This window comes from Mauremys mutica, chromosome 8 (assembly GCF_020497125.1).
Source record: "Mauremys mutica isolate MM-2020 ecotype Southern chromosome 8, ASM2049712v1, whole genome shotgun sequence".
NCBI lineage: Eukaryota > Metazoa > Chordata > Testudines > Geoemydidae > Mauremys > Mauremys mutica.
Genome location: NC_059079.1, coordinates 3,098,600 through 3,116,233, shown reverse-complemented (window position 1 = coordinate 3,116,233; position 17,634 = coordinate 3,098,600). Strand labels below are relative to the sequence as shown.

The 17,634-nt window shown below is 63.1% G+C and overlaps 1 protein-coding gene across 4 annotated transcripts in view; it reads right to left on the bottom strand.

The window, feature by feature from the left end:
• Positions 1-17,634, bottom strand: part of BTBD19 (BTB domain containing 19) — a 63,389-nt gene that overhangs the window by 14,831 nt on the left and 30,924 nt on the right. For 3 of the 4 annotated variants that reach the window (XM_045026555.1, XM_045026558.1, XM_045026557.1), the window contains exon 4: positions 8,424-8,483. The exons of the other annotated variant lie outside the window; for it this stretch is intronic. In XM_045026555.1, the coding sequence (XP_044882490.1) occupies positions 8,424-8,483 (60 nt within the window). The remainder of the gene's footprint in view (positions 1-8,423; positions 8,484-17,634) is intronic. 4 annotated transcript variants of the gene reach the window in all.

Genomic DNA, 17,634 nt, shown 5'->3' with positions numbered 1-17,634 from the left:
AGCCCCCCTGCACATGGATGGGATCCCTGGCGCTGAGTCCCAGCAGCAATACAGCTGGCACCCAGCTCCTCCCGTACCCCCTTGCCTGGCAGCAGGAGCCCTCTCCTCCCACACCTGCCAGCCTGCTCCTCTCGTCTGTGCTGCCAGCGGCTGGCTCTGTTCCCTGGCCCTCCCCTGGCGCTTGGCCCCACCTCTCGTGTCCCATCTGACGCTGAGCGCGAGTGGCGCTCGCCTCCCGGGCCCAGCCAGCCAAGGCAGGATTGTTCTAACGCTCCAGCCGGTCGAGCCGGCAAGGTCCCAGCCGGCACCATCTCAGCCGCAGACCAACTCCGGAACGAGATGCTGGACTTTTCCCTTCAGGGGGCGAGTGAACCCTCGGGGAGACCTGCCCCGCACGGTGCCCTGGGCTGGGGGATGGGGGGATCCTGGCTCGTCTCCGGGGGGCGGGCGGAGAGACAGACTCGCCTCGGGGCTCTGTGGAAATGCAAGCCGCCATCCCCGCTGACATGAACTGGGAGTGGGAGCGGAGGGGGAGCTGGGCCAGGCCCGCCGCCCATCAGTCTATGGCTGCCAAGCCAGCACCTTCCCGGCCATGGATGCACGGGCCTCGGTCTGGACGCGGCAGTTCGACCTCGGCCCTGCTGAGCAGCCGGCGGGCGTTTCCCTCCGCAGGCCCTTCGGCCCAGGCGCCGCCAGAGGGGAAGCGACTATGGGTTTAGTGCTGAGCTGTCTCGGTGCGGCTCTGGCTGCGCTGCACGGCAGACCCGCGACCAGGTCCTCCCTGGCTCCTGCTGCCCCGGACGCGCCCGGCTCAGCCTCCCGGCGGCACGTTCTGCCCTCTCAGCCTCCTCACCAGGGACCCAGGGGATCCCCAAGCCGGAGCCATGGCACGGTGCAGAGCCCATCCCTGCCTCCAGCCCCGGCCCCACGGACATGTGAGCGCAGCTCTGCCACTAGCAGAGGGGGGCGGACAGGCAAACTCCTTCTGTCGGGGCCGGGGGGCTGCGCTGGCCCAGACCCAGCCGTCAGCCAGGAACCTGGAGGAATTGGCAGCCATGCCCTGCCTCACCCACAGTGGGCCAGGTGCCCCCGGATCTGCCCTGCCCCATTCGCCGTCCCCTGCTCCACGCCTGACTCCACCATCCCTCTCCTCCACCCGCCGGGCCGGCCCACCGCAGGGTTAGGAGCCCAGCGGAGCTGGCAGCATGTGGGAGCTGCTTGCCCAGAGGAGCCCAGCGGAGCCGGCCCAGGGGAGCTGCTTGCCCAGAGGGTTACGCCTCGGGCTGGGGCTGGGGGAGGGGAGCGCACACTGCTTTAATGTCAGCCTGGCGCAGGGACCCGGGGAGCGTCCCAAGCGCGTCACCAGCGCGCCAGGCGCGAACGTAAACTCCCCCAGCAAAGGTTACCGCGCCGCCCTGGGCGCACTCACCCCATCCTCACCCCCACCCCCACCCGCAGACGGGGCCTTTTGCAGCAAAACAGGAAGCGCTGGGGAACGGCGCTGACCTCACTGCGCTATTATTAGCTCTGCAGCTCGCTGAGTGGGGCACACGTGGCTGTTTACACGCGGCTGCCCCATGCCGAGGCCTGCAGGGAGCTCCAGAATTCCCAGGAGGGAGCCCACCAGTCTGCCGGTGCGGGGTGCCCAGACGCTGCGGTGACGGGCGCATCGGCAGGGACCGGCTCTGGGGAAGGCCGCCTGGGGCAGTAAGGGTGAGGCACAGATGTGTGCCCAGCAGGAGGTGCCCTGATATGCCCAGCGGGGGCAGCTGAAGGGCATCCCACAACCTAACTGTGCCCAGCAGAGCTCTCCAAGAGGGGTGCGGCCACGGCGGACGATCACCAGCTCGCCGCAATGGGGTCACAATCCCAGGGAAGTGCCTGGTTCCCAGTCTCTTGCTCAGACCAATGTGGTTTCCCACCCCAGGGAGGCAGGCTCCCCCAAACCATGAGACCGCACATGTTCAGGGTGCTTCACCTTCTGCTTTCGGAGCCTTTTGGGGTCACCTGCGCCTGGTTTTCTGCAGTGATGGGGGCTAGAAACTTGTGTCTTTTGAAATGAAAATTGTGCCTCTGCTGTGATCACGGGACTCCAGGAGCTGGGGCTTCAAGGAAACTACCCTGTGACGGGCTGCGACTCATCACGCTAGCGCCTCCTGCTGGCTGTCCTGGGGATTAGCTCTGCTAGCCAGAGCACCCTCTTCTGGTGATGTCTCACCACCATCACTTCTCCTCCTGGACCCGTGTCGTTCCAAGGACTGCAGCGTCCTCTCAGGACAAAGCCCCACACTGTGCTCTCCCCTTCCACGGGGAGGTACCACCGTCTGACAGTCCAGCCCCTTCCTCAGTGGTGAGGGAACCCAGGCCCGTCCACTCATCCGGGTCCCAGCCCAGGGACCCTGTGGATAGTAGCCACACAATGCATCCCCTCCAACCTCTCATTCTGCTTCCCTGGGCCGCTTTCAGTACCTTCGCCGCCCTTATCTCGCGGCCTCAGCATGCCAGTCTTAGCAGCCAGCCAGGAGCTTGCGCGTGCGCGTGCGTGCTCGTGCTCACGCTCTCTCTCTCTCCTGATCCCACCCAGTGCTGCTCTGTCCAAGGCAGCCAGTCCTCCCTCCTTGAGCTCCAGGGAGCAACTGATGCTTCTCTGCTCAGCAGCCCTTCTTATGTAGGCCTGCCCGGCCCTGATTGGCTGCCACTCCCAGCCCCTCTCCTATTGGCTGCTTTCTGTGCAGCCTCCTTAGGGTCCCTTAAGCCCTTTATAGGCCAGTGTGTGGCAGATGCCCCATCACACACCCACTACCCAGAGCTGGCACCAGGGGAGCAAAGCTCTTCCTAGGTGCTGATACCCACTAGCATCGGTAGAGCTGGTGAACCCTGGCAGGCAAGCGAGTAGGAGGGGGGATTTGTAGAAAAAGGGGCTGCCCCTTCCCGCGCTGGGTCTCAGTGCGAGAGGAATTTGGGAACAGGCTGGCAGGGAGAAATGGGGCGATTTCACTGTCCCTGCCCACTGGGAAACCAGCGCGATTCAAGGCAGGGAGGAGCCACTTCCTCCCGGGTCTGTCCTCACTTACTGAGCTGTCTGCCTGGCATGCTGCCCCCGCAGCCTCTCCCCTTGCAAGGACCACGGGGCCACAAGATTTGGAAGAGACCAGGCCAGGGGCCCATCTATCCTGGTATCCTGTCGCTGACAGAGGCCAGGCCCAGAAAAGTGCAGGAAATCCTAGGACGGACAGTCCTGGGAGATCCTGGCCAGTGGGGAAGCGTCTGAATCCACGAAGCAGGCGGGTTTAGATCCCCTTTACCCTCCGGGACACGTCACTGGGAATTCTAACGGGCTGATCCTTCCTGGACCCCTGGTTAATTCTGGGCTGTCGGGACAGTGGCTCCTTGGCCTCAGCTGACCGATGGGGGCCCCGTTGTGCAGGTGCTGAAGATAGAGAGAGACAGTCCCTGCACCGGACTTCTCCCAGTCCAAGCAAAACAAAGGAAGGATAATTGTCCCCATGTCACAGATGGGAAACTGAGGCAAGGAGCGGTGAAGTGATGTGCCCAGGGTCACACACTATGGAGACTGTGGCAGAGACTCTGCCGAGACTTCGGCCAGCTCCGCATACCTGGGCCAGCATTCCCCTTCCATAAATGTGTTGCCTTGATATAAACTGGACACTAGGAAGTTTAGACTTGAAATTAGACGAAGGTTTCTAACCATTAGAGGAGTGAAATTCTGGAACAGCCTTCCAAGGGGAGTAGTGGGGGCAAAAGACATATCTGACTTTAAGACTAAGCTTGACAAGTTTATGGAGGGGGTGGTATGATGGGATAGCCTAATTTTGGCAATTAATTTGGCAACTGATCTTTGATTATCAGCAGGTAAGTATGCCCAGTGGTCTGTGATGGGATGTTAGATGGGTTGGGATCTGAGTTACTGCAGAGAATTCTTTCCTGGGTGCCGGCAGGTGAGTCTTGCCCACATGCTCAGGGTTTAACTGATCGCCATATTTGGGGTCGGGAAGGAATTTTCCTCCAGGGCAGATTGGCAGAGGCCCTGGAGGTTTTTCGCCTTCCTCTGCAGCATGGGGCGTGGGTCACTTGCTGGAGGATTCTCTGCAGCTTGAGGTCTTCAAACCACAATTTGAGGACTTCAATAACTCAGACATAGGTCAGGAGTGGGTGGGTGAGATTCTGTGGCCTGCATTGTGCAGGAGGTCAGACTCGACGATCATAATGGTCCCTTCTGACCTTAAAGTCTATGAGTCTATGATTCATGCCCAGGCCCTCCTTGTCCAACTGCTCCCGGCGTAGCCAAGCTCTCTCCCCTCTTCCTGCACAGAGGGTCTTTCCAAGTCGCTAGTCCTTGGCTGCATCCACCCCGCCTCTGCTGCCTGTGATCCGAGACAGGCAGCCGGAGCTGACCTCTGGGGCCAGGGCAGGCCGCCCCCGCTGCTGTGCTCTGGCTTGTTCTTCCCGTGCCGGGCCGGCGTGCTGGGCTGCTGCTGACTGCACTGAGACCTTTCACCGAGCTCCCCACCACGACACCTGGGCCAACGGAGAGCCCAGCGGGGGGCATCGACTCGTTTCTTCCACTGTGCCTGAGCCGCCAGGCCCCCCGCAGGGCCTCCCCGCTGGTCCAGCCACAGCTCAACACTTCTGGGGCGTCTCCCGTCTGGCCAGTTCCTTGTTCCGCTCCGGGCACCGCACTGAGGCAGCGCGGGCTGGGGCTCCCCGGCACCGCGCCACGCCGCACGCTCGGCTCGGGGAAATCTGCCTCCAGGTCTGGATGCTGAGCACTTGAAAATCTGGCCCTGGCTCCTGCTCAGGGTTTGCTACCTCTGCGCCGGTGCCCAGCCAGGTAGTTTAAGAGCCTCGCTCATGGGGGACTCGGCTCGGCACCGGAAATAATAAACTCTGCGGGCAGGGCCCACCCCTCCCTGCACAAGGGAGCCCGATCCGGAGCAGCTGGGATCCAGTCAGTGTGGCTGGTTATCGCAGGCGGGGCTGGACGCGAGCACTGTCCGTCTGTGCCCTGAGCCAGGCAGGGGCCTCGGGCCAGGGGCTGACTTCACATTGCTGCGGCTATTCGTTCCGGCGTCCTAGCTTCTGCCACCCCAGCAGCATTCTCCCCAGTGGCCGGGCTGTGCGAGTCTCCTCGTGCGCGGCGGTGAGGTTCACAAACACCCACCCCAGTACAGCCTCTGAGCCGGTTCCCACAGGTCCTGGGTGGGGCAGCGCCGTCCTGTGCCCGTAGCGAGCAGCCGGGCAGTGGGGACGAGGCGGACAGCGGCTCAAAGAGCCAGGGAGCCCCCAGGGCCTGGGCATCAGCCGAACGCGCCATTGCCTGCCATGCGGAGACTGTCCCCGGGGTTACAAGCGGCCAGGCTAAGCCAGGAGGGGCCCTGTGACGAAGTGGGGCTGTTCTTAATGTTTCCTCTGAATACTGTGTGGGTGCCTCAGTTATGGCCGACACTCTGTCTCCTGGCAGCTAATGGCCCAGGCCCTTCCCTCCTGCAAGGAGAAGCTAAAGCTGTGGGAGAACAAAGAGATCAGGTGACCTCCTGGCCCGGGAAAGAGACAAAGGCCAGAGGAGGAGGGGCTGGAGGGGGTTTCAGTCTGGAGCTGGCTGGGGATGGGAAGTGAGGGCAGATGTGGGGGTCTGGCTCACTGGGCCCCAGAATAGACCCGGCTGAGGGGTCCCGTTCGCTGTACCTACAAGCTCTGTTTTAAACCCTGTTCCTATCATCGAATAAACCTCTGTGTTACTGGCTGGCTGAGAGTCACATCTGACTGCGCAGTGGGGGGGCAGGACCCTGTGGCTTCCCCAGGACCCCGCCGGGGCGGACTCGCTGGGGGAAGCGCACGGAGGGGCAGAGGATGCTGAATGCTCCAAGGAGAGACCCAGGCGGTGAAGCCGTGTGAGCTTCTTGTCCTGCAGACAGGCTGCTCCGAGGGAGAGGAGGCTCCCCAGAGTACTGCCGGGCTTGGTGGGGAGCAGTTCCAGAGCAGCGCCCGGGGACTCCGTGACAGCCCAGATTTTTCTTGGGCCTCAGGCACAACCCGCGAGGAGAACTGGCTGCGGGGCGGGCGCTGGCCTCTCCCGGGGAGAACAGGAGCGCGGAGAGCTACAGGCTGTGCTGGGTCCGGGCGCTCAGCAGCAGAAACCCCGTCCCGACGCCTGCACAGAGCCCCGAGGCAGGGGCCTGACTGCGTGGGAACGGGCCCGGTGGGGAACTTGGTCATCGCCCCAGCAAGCTCCCTCGCGCAGCCCTCGGCCCTGCAGTCTGTGCCCGCCGGGTCACTGCCCAGGCAGCGCCAGGCCTGGGCACCAGCACTCGGGGCAGGGCTCCCCGAAGGTGGGAGACGGAGGCGGTGGAACTGGTCGCTTAGGCAGCACGACTGTCCCTCCCCCTGCCCCGTTGGGCTGCGAGTGCCTCTCCCCTTGCAACCGCCAGCCTGGTGGCCTTGTTCAGCCAGGGAGCAAACGGCCTCCGAGGCGCCCAGCTCTGACCCCCTGGCTTCCAGAGACAGGCAGCCCCAGTCCTTGCCCCCACCTCCCGCTGCCACGCTGACCTACGGGCCAGGAGCTGCACATCACGTCTGCATGCTGAGCCTGCAGGGCCCGGCTCGGGCAGCTCCCGACTTACCCCGGCTCCATGAGGGCAGAATTGGACCTAAGCCACCCCCTGCAGCCCCCAGAGCTCCTGTCCGGGCAGCGCTCTGCACCCAGCTATCCCGGCTGCCCAGGACTTGTGCCTGGTGTCACAAGGCCTGGTGCAAAGGCTGGTCGACTCCAGTGAGCTCTGGATCTGGCCCCAAACCCCTGAGATTCTCAGCCCCTCGGCCCGCAGCCGGCACATGGACTCGCTGTCACCCCCATGAGGCAGGGCTGAGGGGAACGGATGCCACAGCCACAGCCGAGAGCCCAGAGCCAGGGGCCAATCCGCTCCACCTCGGCCGGGCCTGCCCCAGGGCTGCTCCATCCTGGCACCGAGGGGCTGGGAGCTGGGCTCTGCCTTCTCCTCCAGCCAGGTTTCCACACTGTGCTTGTCCCACAGCACCCGAGCGCCCAGGCAGCATGGAACCCGGCCTCGATTTCCCCCAGGGGCCCACAACCACCACGCAGGCGACGTATCCAGAACGCTGGCTCTGTGGGGCTGGGACGTGGTCACCAACTGGCCTGCAAAGCACCTGGCACGTGGGGGGCTACTCAAGTCGTCCCGGGATCCCTGCTGCCCACCGTGCCCGTGTCCCACCCAGCGTGATGGCTCTAGCCCCATCCCCCAGCCAGCGCTCGGGATCGCGCCAGGCAGCTGCGAGGACAAATCAGGGCAAAGGAGACAAAGTCAGCACGGGCCTTTTGTTAGATCAAAGGGGCCCAGCCCCCGGAGCCTGTGGGGAAGGGACCAGGAGCCGGCTGCACAGAACAAGGCCCCACTCGGCACCGCATGGCACAGCCCGGCTGATACCAGCCCACCCCGCTCCTCTGCCAGGCCCGTGACCTGACTGCCAGGCCACGCTTCCTCCGGGGCGAGCTGGCTGCCATGGGAACCAACCAGCCAGGGCTTAAAACCTCTCAGCGGGGGGACCGACGCGGATCACCCCCTCCACCGAAACCCCGGCTCGGCAGACAAAGGGCCGGCTGGTGCAGGGCCCATCCACACGCTGCAGCTGCCTGGCTGGGCTCCTTTCTGCCGGCATGGCCCAGTTCACTTCCTTAGGGGCAGGTGTCCGGGCACAAAGAGTCCCCCGCACAATAGGCCCCCTGGGGGGCTGAATGGGGCCTTGGCTCCCCTCCCGGGCAGCGCAGGGGGGATCGAAGCCAGGGCTTGGAGAGGGGCTGCTGCACTCCAGCCCGGCCTCCCGCTTCTCTGGCAGGGCGCACGCCGTGGGCCCAGCTGGGCCGAGCTGTGAGTACCCCCCTCCTGGGGCCCAGGCTATCTTGGAGGGGGGCTCAGGGAGCAGCTGAGGAACGCTTGGGCAGGGGGGATCCCCGAAGCCGGAGGCGGTTCTCATAAGGGATCCCGCTGGCATCCCTCGTCCCTGCCGCAGGCGCCTCAGCTGATCTCGGGACACCTCAGAGGGTCCCAAGGACACCCCCCCCCGACTGCCCCAGTCTTCCTCTCACTCACCTTAGACATCAACCCGCTGGCTGGGGCCAGATCCTGCTGGGGGACCCTTCAGGAGAGAGACCAACCTGCTCCTCGCCGTCGACGCCCCGCCCGCCCCAGGCCACGTGCCCTGTCTGTCCAGGGGTTGGCCCGGGCCCAGCTGGCAGGGGTCGGGGCCCAGCTGTTTGGGGCCGCACGGCGTGAGGGCAGAGAGCCGCCCACGCGTCCGGGGCTGTGCCTGAGAGCAGCGGAGGAGGAGGAATCACAGTCGCGGGCCCCTGGGAGCAGAGCCAGCAGCAGGGGAGGGAGGGGACTCACCTGCAGCACCTCGCACACCAGCTCCACGCTCAGCACGCCCGTGAGGAAGTCGATGCACAGCTGCAGGAGACAGAGAGAGACAGACAGACTGTGGGGGCAGAGAGAAGCCACCGTCACTCCCCCGCCCACACCGAGCGCCGCCAGGAGATCCCCACCACGGCGCTGTCCCAGTCTGACTCAGCACCGTGGGGAGGCTGGCAGAAGGGAGAGCCCCCAGCCCCGCGCCGGGCCCCTCGGCCAGGTGGATCCGGGGGAGTGTCACGGCGTAGGCCTGGCGTGACGTGGGGCACTCAGCCCGGGGGAGGCTGCATTTCGTGGAAGACGGAGCAGGGTGGTGAACATGGCCTGGAAACGGTTGTGCCCACTTAGGCAGGTAAAGGGCTCAGTGAACTGAGCACCAGCCTGGATGTCGGGAAGCATCACAAAGAGCCGGAGGGTGATGGACAGGGAAAGAGGAGGCTGAAAGGAGCCAGCGTGTGGGTTCCTCCCAGGTGTCCAAGCCCACCGCCGAGTGTGGGATTGTCACGGAGTGTGGGGGAGGCGGGGCCCTGCACAGGGCCGCCCGGGGGGGGGCAAAGGGGGCAATTTGCCCCGGGCCCCGGGCTCCGCAGGGGCCCCCAAGAGAACAGCGGAGGCTCCCGCCTCCGCCCCTCTCCTGGAGCCTCAGCGCATCAAGCACCGAGTCTCCGCCGGGGCCCCTGAGCCCCGCCCTGCTCAGAGCCGCGTGGGGAGGGGGCGGGGCTGGGAGCTCCGGGCTGAGCTCAGCTGCCTCCGCTCGGCGTGGAGCTCCCAGCCCTGCCCCCTCACTACGCGGCTCTGAGCGGGACGGAGCTCAGGCCCTGCCGGCCAGACGCTGCGGCTGTTCCGGCGAGGCGCTGAGACTCCGGGTGAGGAGGGAGCCGGGGGTAAGAGGCTGGGGCCGGGGCAGGGGGGGAAGCGGGACCCGCCGCCGAAGCGCAGCCCGGTCTTCGGCGGCGGGGGGCCCTTCCGTTCCGGGACCCGCCGCCAAAGTGCCCCGAAGACCCGCGGCGGGGACCCTCCCCCGCCGCCGAATTACCGCCGAAGACCGGGCTGTACTTCGGTGGCGGGTCCCGCTTCGGCAGTAATTCGGCGGCGGGGGGCTCGGGGTCTTCGGGGCACTTCAGCGGCGGGTCCCGGAACGGAAGGGCCCCCCGCCACCGAAGACCCCGGGCCCCCGGAATCCTCTGGGTGGCCCTGGCCCTGCACCCCCGGCTTCCTGCGATTCACCAGGACTCTCAGCCAGCCAGTAAAGCAGAAGGTTTATTCAGAAGCCAGGAACACAGTCCCAGACAGGCCTTGCCGCTACAAACAGGATCCTCCCCAGTTAGGTCCATCTTGGGGTCCCAGGAGCATCAGAGCCCCCTTGGGGGGTCAGAGCCTCGTCTGTCCTTCCCTCCATTCCCCAGCCAGCTCCTGAAACCCTCAGAGGCTATGGCTACATTAGCGCTTCAAAGCGCTGCCGCGGCAGCGCTTTGAAGCGCTAAGTGTAGTCAAAGCCCCAGCGCTGGCAGAAAACTCTCCCAGCGCTGTCCGTACTCCAGCTCCCTGTGGGGAATAACGGACAGCGCTGGGAGCCGCGCTCCCAGCGCTGGGGCTTTGACTACACTGGCGCTTTGTAGCGCCGCAATTTGCAGCGCTGCAGAGGGTGTTTTTTCACACCCTGCTGCAGCGCTGCAAATTTACAAGTGTAGCCATACCCTCACTCTCCAGCCTTTGTTCAGCTTCCCGGGCAGAGGTGTCACCTGGCCTCCAACCCCTTCCTGGGTTCTCACGTTACACCGTCAGGTATTCTCTCTCCAGCCAGTCTCCCATCCCCAGTGCAGACCGTCCTCCCAGGCCAACACCCCCGCCCGCCCTCAGCATTCACAGACCACAGTAAGAACAGCCCCAGTTTGTCACAGGGATGAACTGTAGAGTGGCTGCAATGCGATGGGCCAATGTACATAGAGGGACCAAGTTTCGGTGTAACCTTGAATCTGGGACGTGCCCGGCTCAGCTCAGTCTGGAGCCGAACCCAGTCCTGGGCAAGCCGAGAGCAGAGAGGGCTCAGAGGAAATCCCAGCATGCCAAGCTGATCCTCAGTTTCCACCCACCCCTGCCGTGCCCCCAGGTCCCCGCTGGAGGAAAAGCCCCCCCCCTTTGCTCACTGTTGTTAATACTCTCCCCACCCCGGGTGGCTGGTTTTGGGGGGTTAGTTACTTCTCCTGTGCCGCTGGGGTTAAGGAGCCGCGTGAGCCCTCGGGCCTGTTTTTCGGGGTGTTTAAGGTATTTGACTCCAATGGGAGTTAGGCACTCGGAGGCTCTGGGCTTGGCCCTCGGACCTGTGGGGGTTTCGCTCCGCGTCAGCACTGCACACGGGTCAGCCCTGCGGGGGGTGGGCTGCTCCAAGGCCGATGCAGACCCTGGCGGGCCCAGCCGGCAGGTGCCAGCGACCAGACCCGGCGCAGCTGCGCTAACACCGCTCCCCACTGCTACGCAAACCCTTCGATTCCCCAGCCCTGGGCGAGGCAGTGGCACCGGGCCCTGCCTGCGGTTGTGCTGCTGCCTTTGGGCTTCATGCCGGGACCCCAGGGCAAAGGACCCAGCAGTATAAACTATGCCTGGGAACCAGCCAGCAGTACTGAAGGGACCCGGAGCCACCAGCCAGCGCAGCCTCCAGGCAAGGCTCTCAACGCACCTTACAAACATCAGCCACTTACTTTAACCACTAGGCCTTGCTGCTGCTCCCAGATGCGCTGGGCTGGTTGGTTCGCAGAGGGAGGCCAGGCAGCACCGGCAGGGATGTGGCACTGTGGCTGGAGGAAATGAGGAGGTTTCAAAGCTCCCCCACCCCAAGATGTACTAAAGAGGGGTGAGGCAGAGGGCTCCCGCTGCGCCATTCCAGCGGGATGCCCAGGCGCGGGTCCTGACCTCTACCCCTTGCAAAATTAATGGAGAGGGGGGTGACTGAAGAGGAATGGATTGGCCAACCCCAGTGTGACAGAGTGGAACTGTTCATAATATTTTGTATGACTTGTGTGTGTGCCTCAGTTTACCCGATGTGCTGCCTGGGTAACTAGGTGGGGGGGTTGTTTTGTTTGCAGGAAGAACCCCGAGAACCAGGTGGGGGTGATGCCTAGCTGGCTGGGGCCTGGCCCAGATAATGGCCCAGCCACTGGGGACCTAGCACGTGATGCCCCCAGCCCTCTGCAGGATGTCAGAGAAAAGGTTCTGGGAAGGGGAGCCCCAGCATCACCGTGGAAATCCACCCCCAGCTGATCTCGGACCCTGGAGCAGCTGGGGAAGAGGTTCCTCTCCGCAGAGCGATTTCCCAGCCCCAGGCGCTCAGCAGCCCCGCAGGGATGGGGGTTGCATCATAGACTATCAGGGTTGGAAGGGACCTCAGGAGGTATCTAGTCCAACCCCCTGCTCAAAGCAGGACCAACCCCAGCTAAATCATCCCAGCCAGGGCTTTGTCAAGCCTGACCTTAAAAACCTCTCAGGAAGGAGATTCCACCACCTCCCTAGGGAGCCCATTCCAGTGCTTCACCACCCTCCTAGTGAAATAGTGTTTCCTAATATCCAACCTAGACCTCCCCCACTGCAGTTTGAGCCCATTGCTCCTTGTTCTGTCATCTGCCACCACTGAGAACAGTCTAGATCCATCCTCTTTGGAATCCCCTTTCAGGTAGTTGAAAGCAGCTATCAAATCCCCCCTCAATCTTCTCGTCTGCAGACTAAACAATCGTGCTCCGGCCCCCTAATCATTTTTGTTGCCCTCCACTGGACTCTTTCCAATTTTTCCACATCCTTCTTGTAGTGCGGGGCTCAAAACTGGACACAGTACTCCAGATGGGGCCTCACCAATGTTGAATAAGTGCTTCAGAATTGATTCCTTGAGGACCTGCTCCATGATATTTCCAGGGACTGAGGTGAGGCTGACTGGCCTGTAGTTCCCTGGATCCTCCTCCTTCTCTTTTTTAAAGACGGGCACTACATTAGCCTTTTTCCTGTCATCCGGGACCTCCTCTGATCGCCATGAGTTTTCAAAGATAATGGCCAATGGCTCTGCAATCACACCCCCCAACTCCTTCAGCAGCCTCAGATGCAGTGCATCCGGCCCCATGGACTCGTGCTCGTCTAGCTTTTCTAAATAGTCCCGAACCACTTCTTTTTCCACAGAGGGCTGGTCACCTCCTCCCCATACTGTGCTGCTGTCATGGAGTCCCCAGGCGCTGCTCTGGAACTGCTCCCCACAAAGCCAGGCAGGACTCTGGGGAGCCTCCTCTCCCTTGGAGCAGCCTGTCTGCAGGGCAAGAAGCTCACACGGCTTCACCTCCTGGGTCTCTCCTTGGAGCATTCAGCATCCTCTGCCCCCCCGCGCGCTTCCCACAGCGAGTCCGCCCAGGCGGGGTCCTGGGGAAGCCACAGGGTCCTGCACCCCCACTCTGCAGTCAGATGTGACTCTCAGCCAGCCAGTAAAACAGAGGTTCATTAGATGACAGGAACACAGTTTAAAACAGAGCTTGTAGGTACAGAGAACAGGACCCCCTCAGCCGGGTCCATCCTGGGGACCAGCGAGCCAGACACCTATGTCTGCCCTCACTTCCCATCCCCAGCCAGCTCCCAAATGAAACCCCCTCCAGCCCCTCCTCTCTGGCCTTTGTCTCTTTCCCGGGCCAGGAGCTCACCTGATCTCTTTGTTCACCTTTAGCTATTCTCTTGCAGGGGGGAAGGGCCCTGGTCATTAGTTGCCAGGAGACAGAGTGTCAGCCATTTATGCACACTGGAGACTTAAGAAATGCATAGGGGAAACTGAGGCACCCACACAGTATTCAGAGGAAACATTAAGAACAGTCCCACTTCGTCACAGCTGCCTAGTGCAGCTGTCTGGGAGCTGACCTTGTTTGTGAAGGCAGAGGCAAAAAAAGCATCGAGTACATTAGCTTTTTCCACATCCTCTGTCACTAGGTTCCCTCCCTCATTCAGCAAGGGGCCCACACTTTCCTTGACTTTCTTCTTGTTGCTAACATCCCTGAAGAAACCCTTCTTGTTACTGTTAACAAGAAGAAATCGAAGCCCTGAGATTCTGACCCAGGGTCGCCCGGGGGTGGGGGGGAGGCAAGTGGGGCAATTTGCCCCAGGCCCCGGGCCCTGCAGGGGCCCCGCGAGCCCTAGCCCGGCGGCGGTCCGGGTCTTCAGCCGGCATTTTGGCAGCGGGGGGCCCTTCAGTCGCTCCGGGTCTTCAGCGGCATTTCGGCAGCGGGGGGCCCTTCAGTGCTGCCGAAGACGCGGAGTGACTGAGGGGCCCCCCGCTGCCGAACACCCAGACCGCCGCCGGGTGAGTACAAGCACCGCAGCTCCCCCGCTTTGCCCCCGGCCCCCTGAATCCTCTGGGCGGCCCTGCTCTGCCCCGGCGGCCTCGGGCTCTTTCCTCTCCCCTGGAGGCCGGAGGATGGGCTGACTCCTCGGCCAGCCAGAAAGCAGGCAATCACGTGCTGCCGGAGAGCAAGGCCCCGCCGGGCAGCGCCCTCTCCGAGCGCCCAGTCTCTGAGCATGGCCCACCCTGGCTCTGACGGGTGAAGATGTGCCGGGGGGGCGAGTGCGTGATCCCAACCACGCCCAGTCCGTCCCCAAGCTCCCAGGAGAAGGGAGCAGGAGCTGGGCTGGGGTTGGTGTCTCTCCCCAATGGCCCCTCTTCCCTCGGGAGAGGTGCCAGCCCCGGCGGTCGCTGGGTTCCCATCACCGGTGCTTTGCCGACGAGGGAGGAGGTTGGAGGATGGGTCCGGAGGCCTCGGCTCCAGGCCCAGCTCTGCTGCCAGCTGGTGGTGACTCGCCCCAGACTGTGATTCAGTCCTGTCCCCACCCCACTGACCTGCCCCAGGCTCTGAGGCTTCTCCGAGAGGCTCCAGGTTCCTGCGCGGGGAGGCGTGGGAGAGCGAGACTGTGGGCCGTGTGGGAAGGGCTCAAGGGAAGGTGGCAGCCACAAGGCCAGGACTCCGCGCAAGGAGGTGACATGGTGCAGCAGAGGGGGAGCAGGCCAGGCACCCGCTCGCCCCAGGACTGCTCGGAGGGGACGGGTCACCCCCGCTATGGCCTGGCCGCCCCCTCCCCCAGTTTCACCCAGCAACTGTGAGCAGAGGAAGGAAAAGCCGCGCCCCTCCCAGGACCCCTTGGCGGCTACGCCCTGCTCAGCACCGTGGCCAGCCTGCCTGGCCCCGCTCCCAGCCGGGCGTGTCCAGCCAGCGCGGCCCCGGAAAGCGAACCACGAGCAAAGGAAATTGCAGCAGAGGGCGATGCTGGCACTAGAAGCCAGGGCTTAGGGAAGCTGGCGACTTCCTGCTGCAGCCACGGGTGGCCCCTCTAGCCCGCCGGTGAGGAGCGCCAGGAGGCACTGAGCTGAGCCCACCATGTGACACGCGGGTGAGAGGCCTCTCACCCCATCAGAGCCCGCCCAGCCCAACCCTGCTCTGCCACGGCCCCGCCTGCCCCGCCATGTGCCCCATGGCCCCACCCACTCTGCCATGTGCCCCATGACCCTGCCACGGTCCCACCGGCTCCACCACTGCCCCGCCCCACCTGCCCCGCCATGGCTCCACTGGCCCTGCCACAGTCCCACCCATCCCATCACGGCCCCACCCGCCCCGCCATGTGCCCCATGAACCTGCCCACCAGCCACATGCCCCACGATCCTGCCGGCTCCACCACGGCCCTGCCCCACCCGCCCAGTCATGCTCCCCTCAGCCCTGCCTACTCCTCCATGGCCCTGCCCACCCATGCTCCCCTCAGCCACACCTGCCCGCCATGGTCCCACTCACCCCCCCCAGTCCCCTGCACTCATGGCAGGACTAAGTATTATCTGGACCATCCCTGACAGGTGTTTGTCCAGCCTGCTCTTAAACGCCTCCAGTGATGGAGATTCCACACCCTCCCTGGGCAATTTATTCCAGTGCTTAACCCCCCTGATTGTTAGGAAGTGTTTCCTGATGTCCAGCCTAAACCGCCCTGGCTGCGATTTAAGCCCATTGCCTCTTGTCCTAGCGTCAGAGAACAATTTAACCTTTTATATCTTTGAAAACTGTGATCGTGTCCCCTCTCAGTTGTCTCTTGTCCAGACTAAACAAACCCAGTGTTTCCGATCTTCCCTCATAGCTCAGGTTTTCTCAACCTTTAATCATTTTTGTTGCTCTTCTCTGGACTTTCTCCAATTTGTCCCCATCTTTCCTGAAATGCGGTGCCCAGAACTGGACACAATACTCCAGTTGAGGCCTAATCAGTGCAGAGTAGAGCAGAAGAATTACTACTTGTGTCTTGCTTACAACACTCCTGCTAATACATCCCAGAACGATGTTCACTTTTTTTGCAACAGTGTCACATTGTTGACTCATACTTAGGTTGTGGTCACAGATCCCTTTCCGCTGTACATTCCTTCCCAGGCAGGCAGTTCCCATTTTGTGTATGTGCAACTGATTGTTCCTTCCTCAGTGGAGTATTCTGCATTTGTCCTTATTGAGCAATGGGGTGTTGTCAGCCCCAGACACTGGGCCAAAGGCAGCCCGTGGAAAGGAGGGGGCTGGAGTAGCGGGGCCCCACGCCTGTGTCATATACGCGGGCCAAGGGATAAGTGTATCTGTGCAGCCGCTGCCCCACTCACCCCCAGCCTGTGCCACGGAGGGGGCTCTGCAGTGCCCGGGGCAAGGGCTCCCATCCAGCAGAGTTGGGGCACTGGGGAGGTGCAGGGCTGGTCTAGCTGCATCAGCAGCTTCAGTGCCAGACGCTGTGTGGGAAAAGCCGGCTATGGCCTTGGGGCCGTTGCATCAGGGGCTGGGCCTGCCAGCACTGGGAAGGGAGCCTAAACTTCGCATCTGCATCCCAGCCAAGCCAGGCCGCCTGGGTGGGGATTTCCCACTGCTTCCTGCTTACCCCTCCACCTGCTTCCCAGAGGGCAACCCCCCCGCCCGCCTGCTGCAGCCACATCGCCTCGCTGGGCGTTAGGAAAGGAGGCAGCCGGCTGGCCGGTGGAGGTCTCTGGTATAATCACAGGGGCTGGGACTCGTTAGCCCCCCCCCGGATCATTATGCCCACAGGTGATGAGAAAATAGCACAGAAACGCTCTCTCCTCCGGGTCCCTTCCTGACGCACAGGCCCTGGCCTGCAGGCCCCGGCAGCCGTTGCAGAGGCCGATGTTTTGGGTTTCCGACTCAGGCCTATCCCAGCCACATCCGCCCGGCCAGCCACCCAGCCAGGGGGAGAAATCCCTTCGGCTCTGGAAGGAAAAGAGCTGGATTGATGAGCCACAGAGGGAACTGGGCTCCAGCTTCCCCAAACGCCAGCTCGAGCGGATGGGCTGGGACACACTCCTGGCTGATGGCCCTCACGTGCAATGAGCTGGGTGGATCTCAGACCAGTCCCACCAGGCAGGTGCCTGCATCACCAACAGGCAGTGGCTGGCCCCCTCAGTGGCAGAGAGAGGCCGAGAGGGACTGGCCCCCTCACTTCTCCGGCTCAGACACGGGGTTGCTCGCATGGCTCAAGAGAGGCTCTGGGGCTACCGAACTGTCACGGAGCCCCCGGGCGCTGCTCTGGAACTGCTCCCACCAAGCCAGGCAGGACTCTGGGGAGCCTCCTCTCCCTCGGAGCAGCCTGTCTGCAGGGCAAGAAGCTCACACGGCTTCACCTCCTGGGTCTCTCCTTGGAGCATTCAGCATCCTCTGCCCCTCCGTGCGCTTCCCCCAGCGAGTCCGCCCAGGCCGGGTCCTGGGGAAGCCACAGGGTCCTGCCCCCCCATTTTGCAGTCAGACGCGACTCTCAGCCAGCCAGTAACACAGAGGTTTATTCGATGCCAGGAACAGGGTCTAAAACAGAGCTTGTAGGTACAGAGAACAGGACCCCTGAGCCGGGTCCATCCTGGGGGGCAGTGAGCCAGACAACCCCGTCTGCCCTCACTTCCCGTCCCCAGCCAGCTCCAGACTGAAACCCCCTCCAGCCCCTCCTCTCTGGCCTTTGTCTCTTTCCCGGGCCAGGAGCTCACCTGATCTCTTTGTTCACCTTTAGCATCCCCTTGCAGGGGGGAAGGGTCCCAGCCATTTGTTGCCAGGAGACAGGGTGTCGGTGGTTTATGCACACTGGCCTTTATCCCACCACCTAGAGACTTAAGAAATACATTGGGGAAACTGAGGCACCCACACAGTATTCAGAGGAAACATTTAGA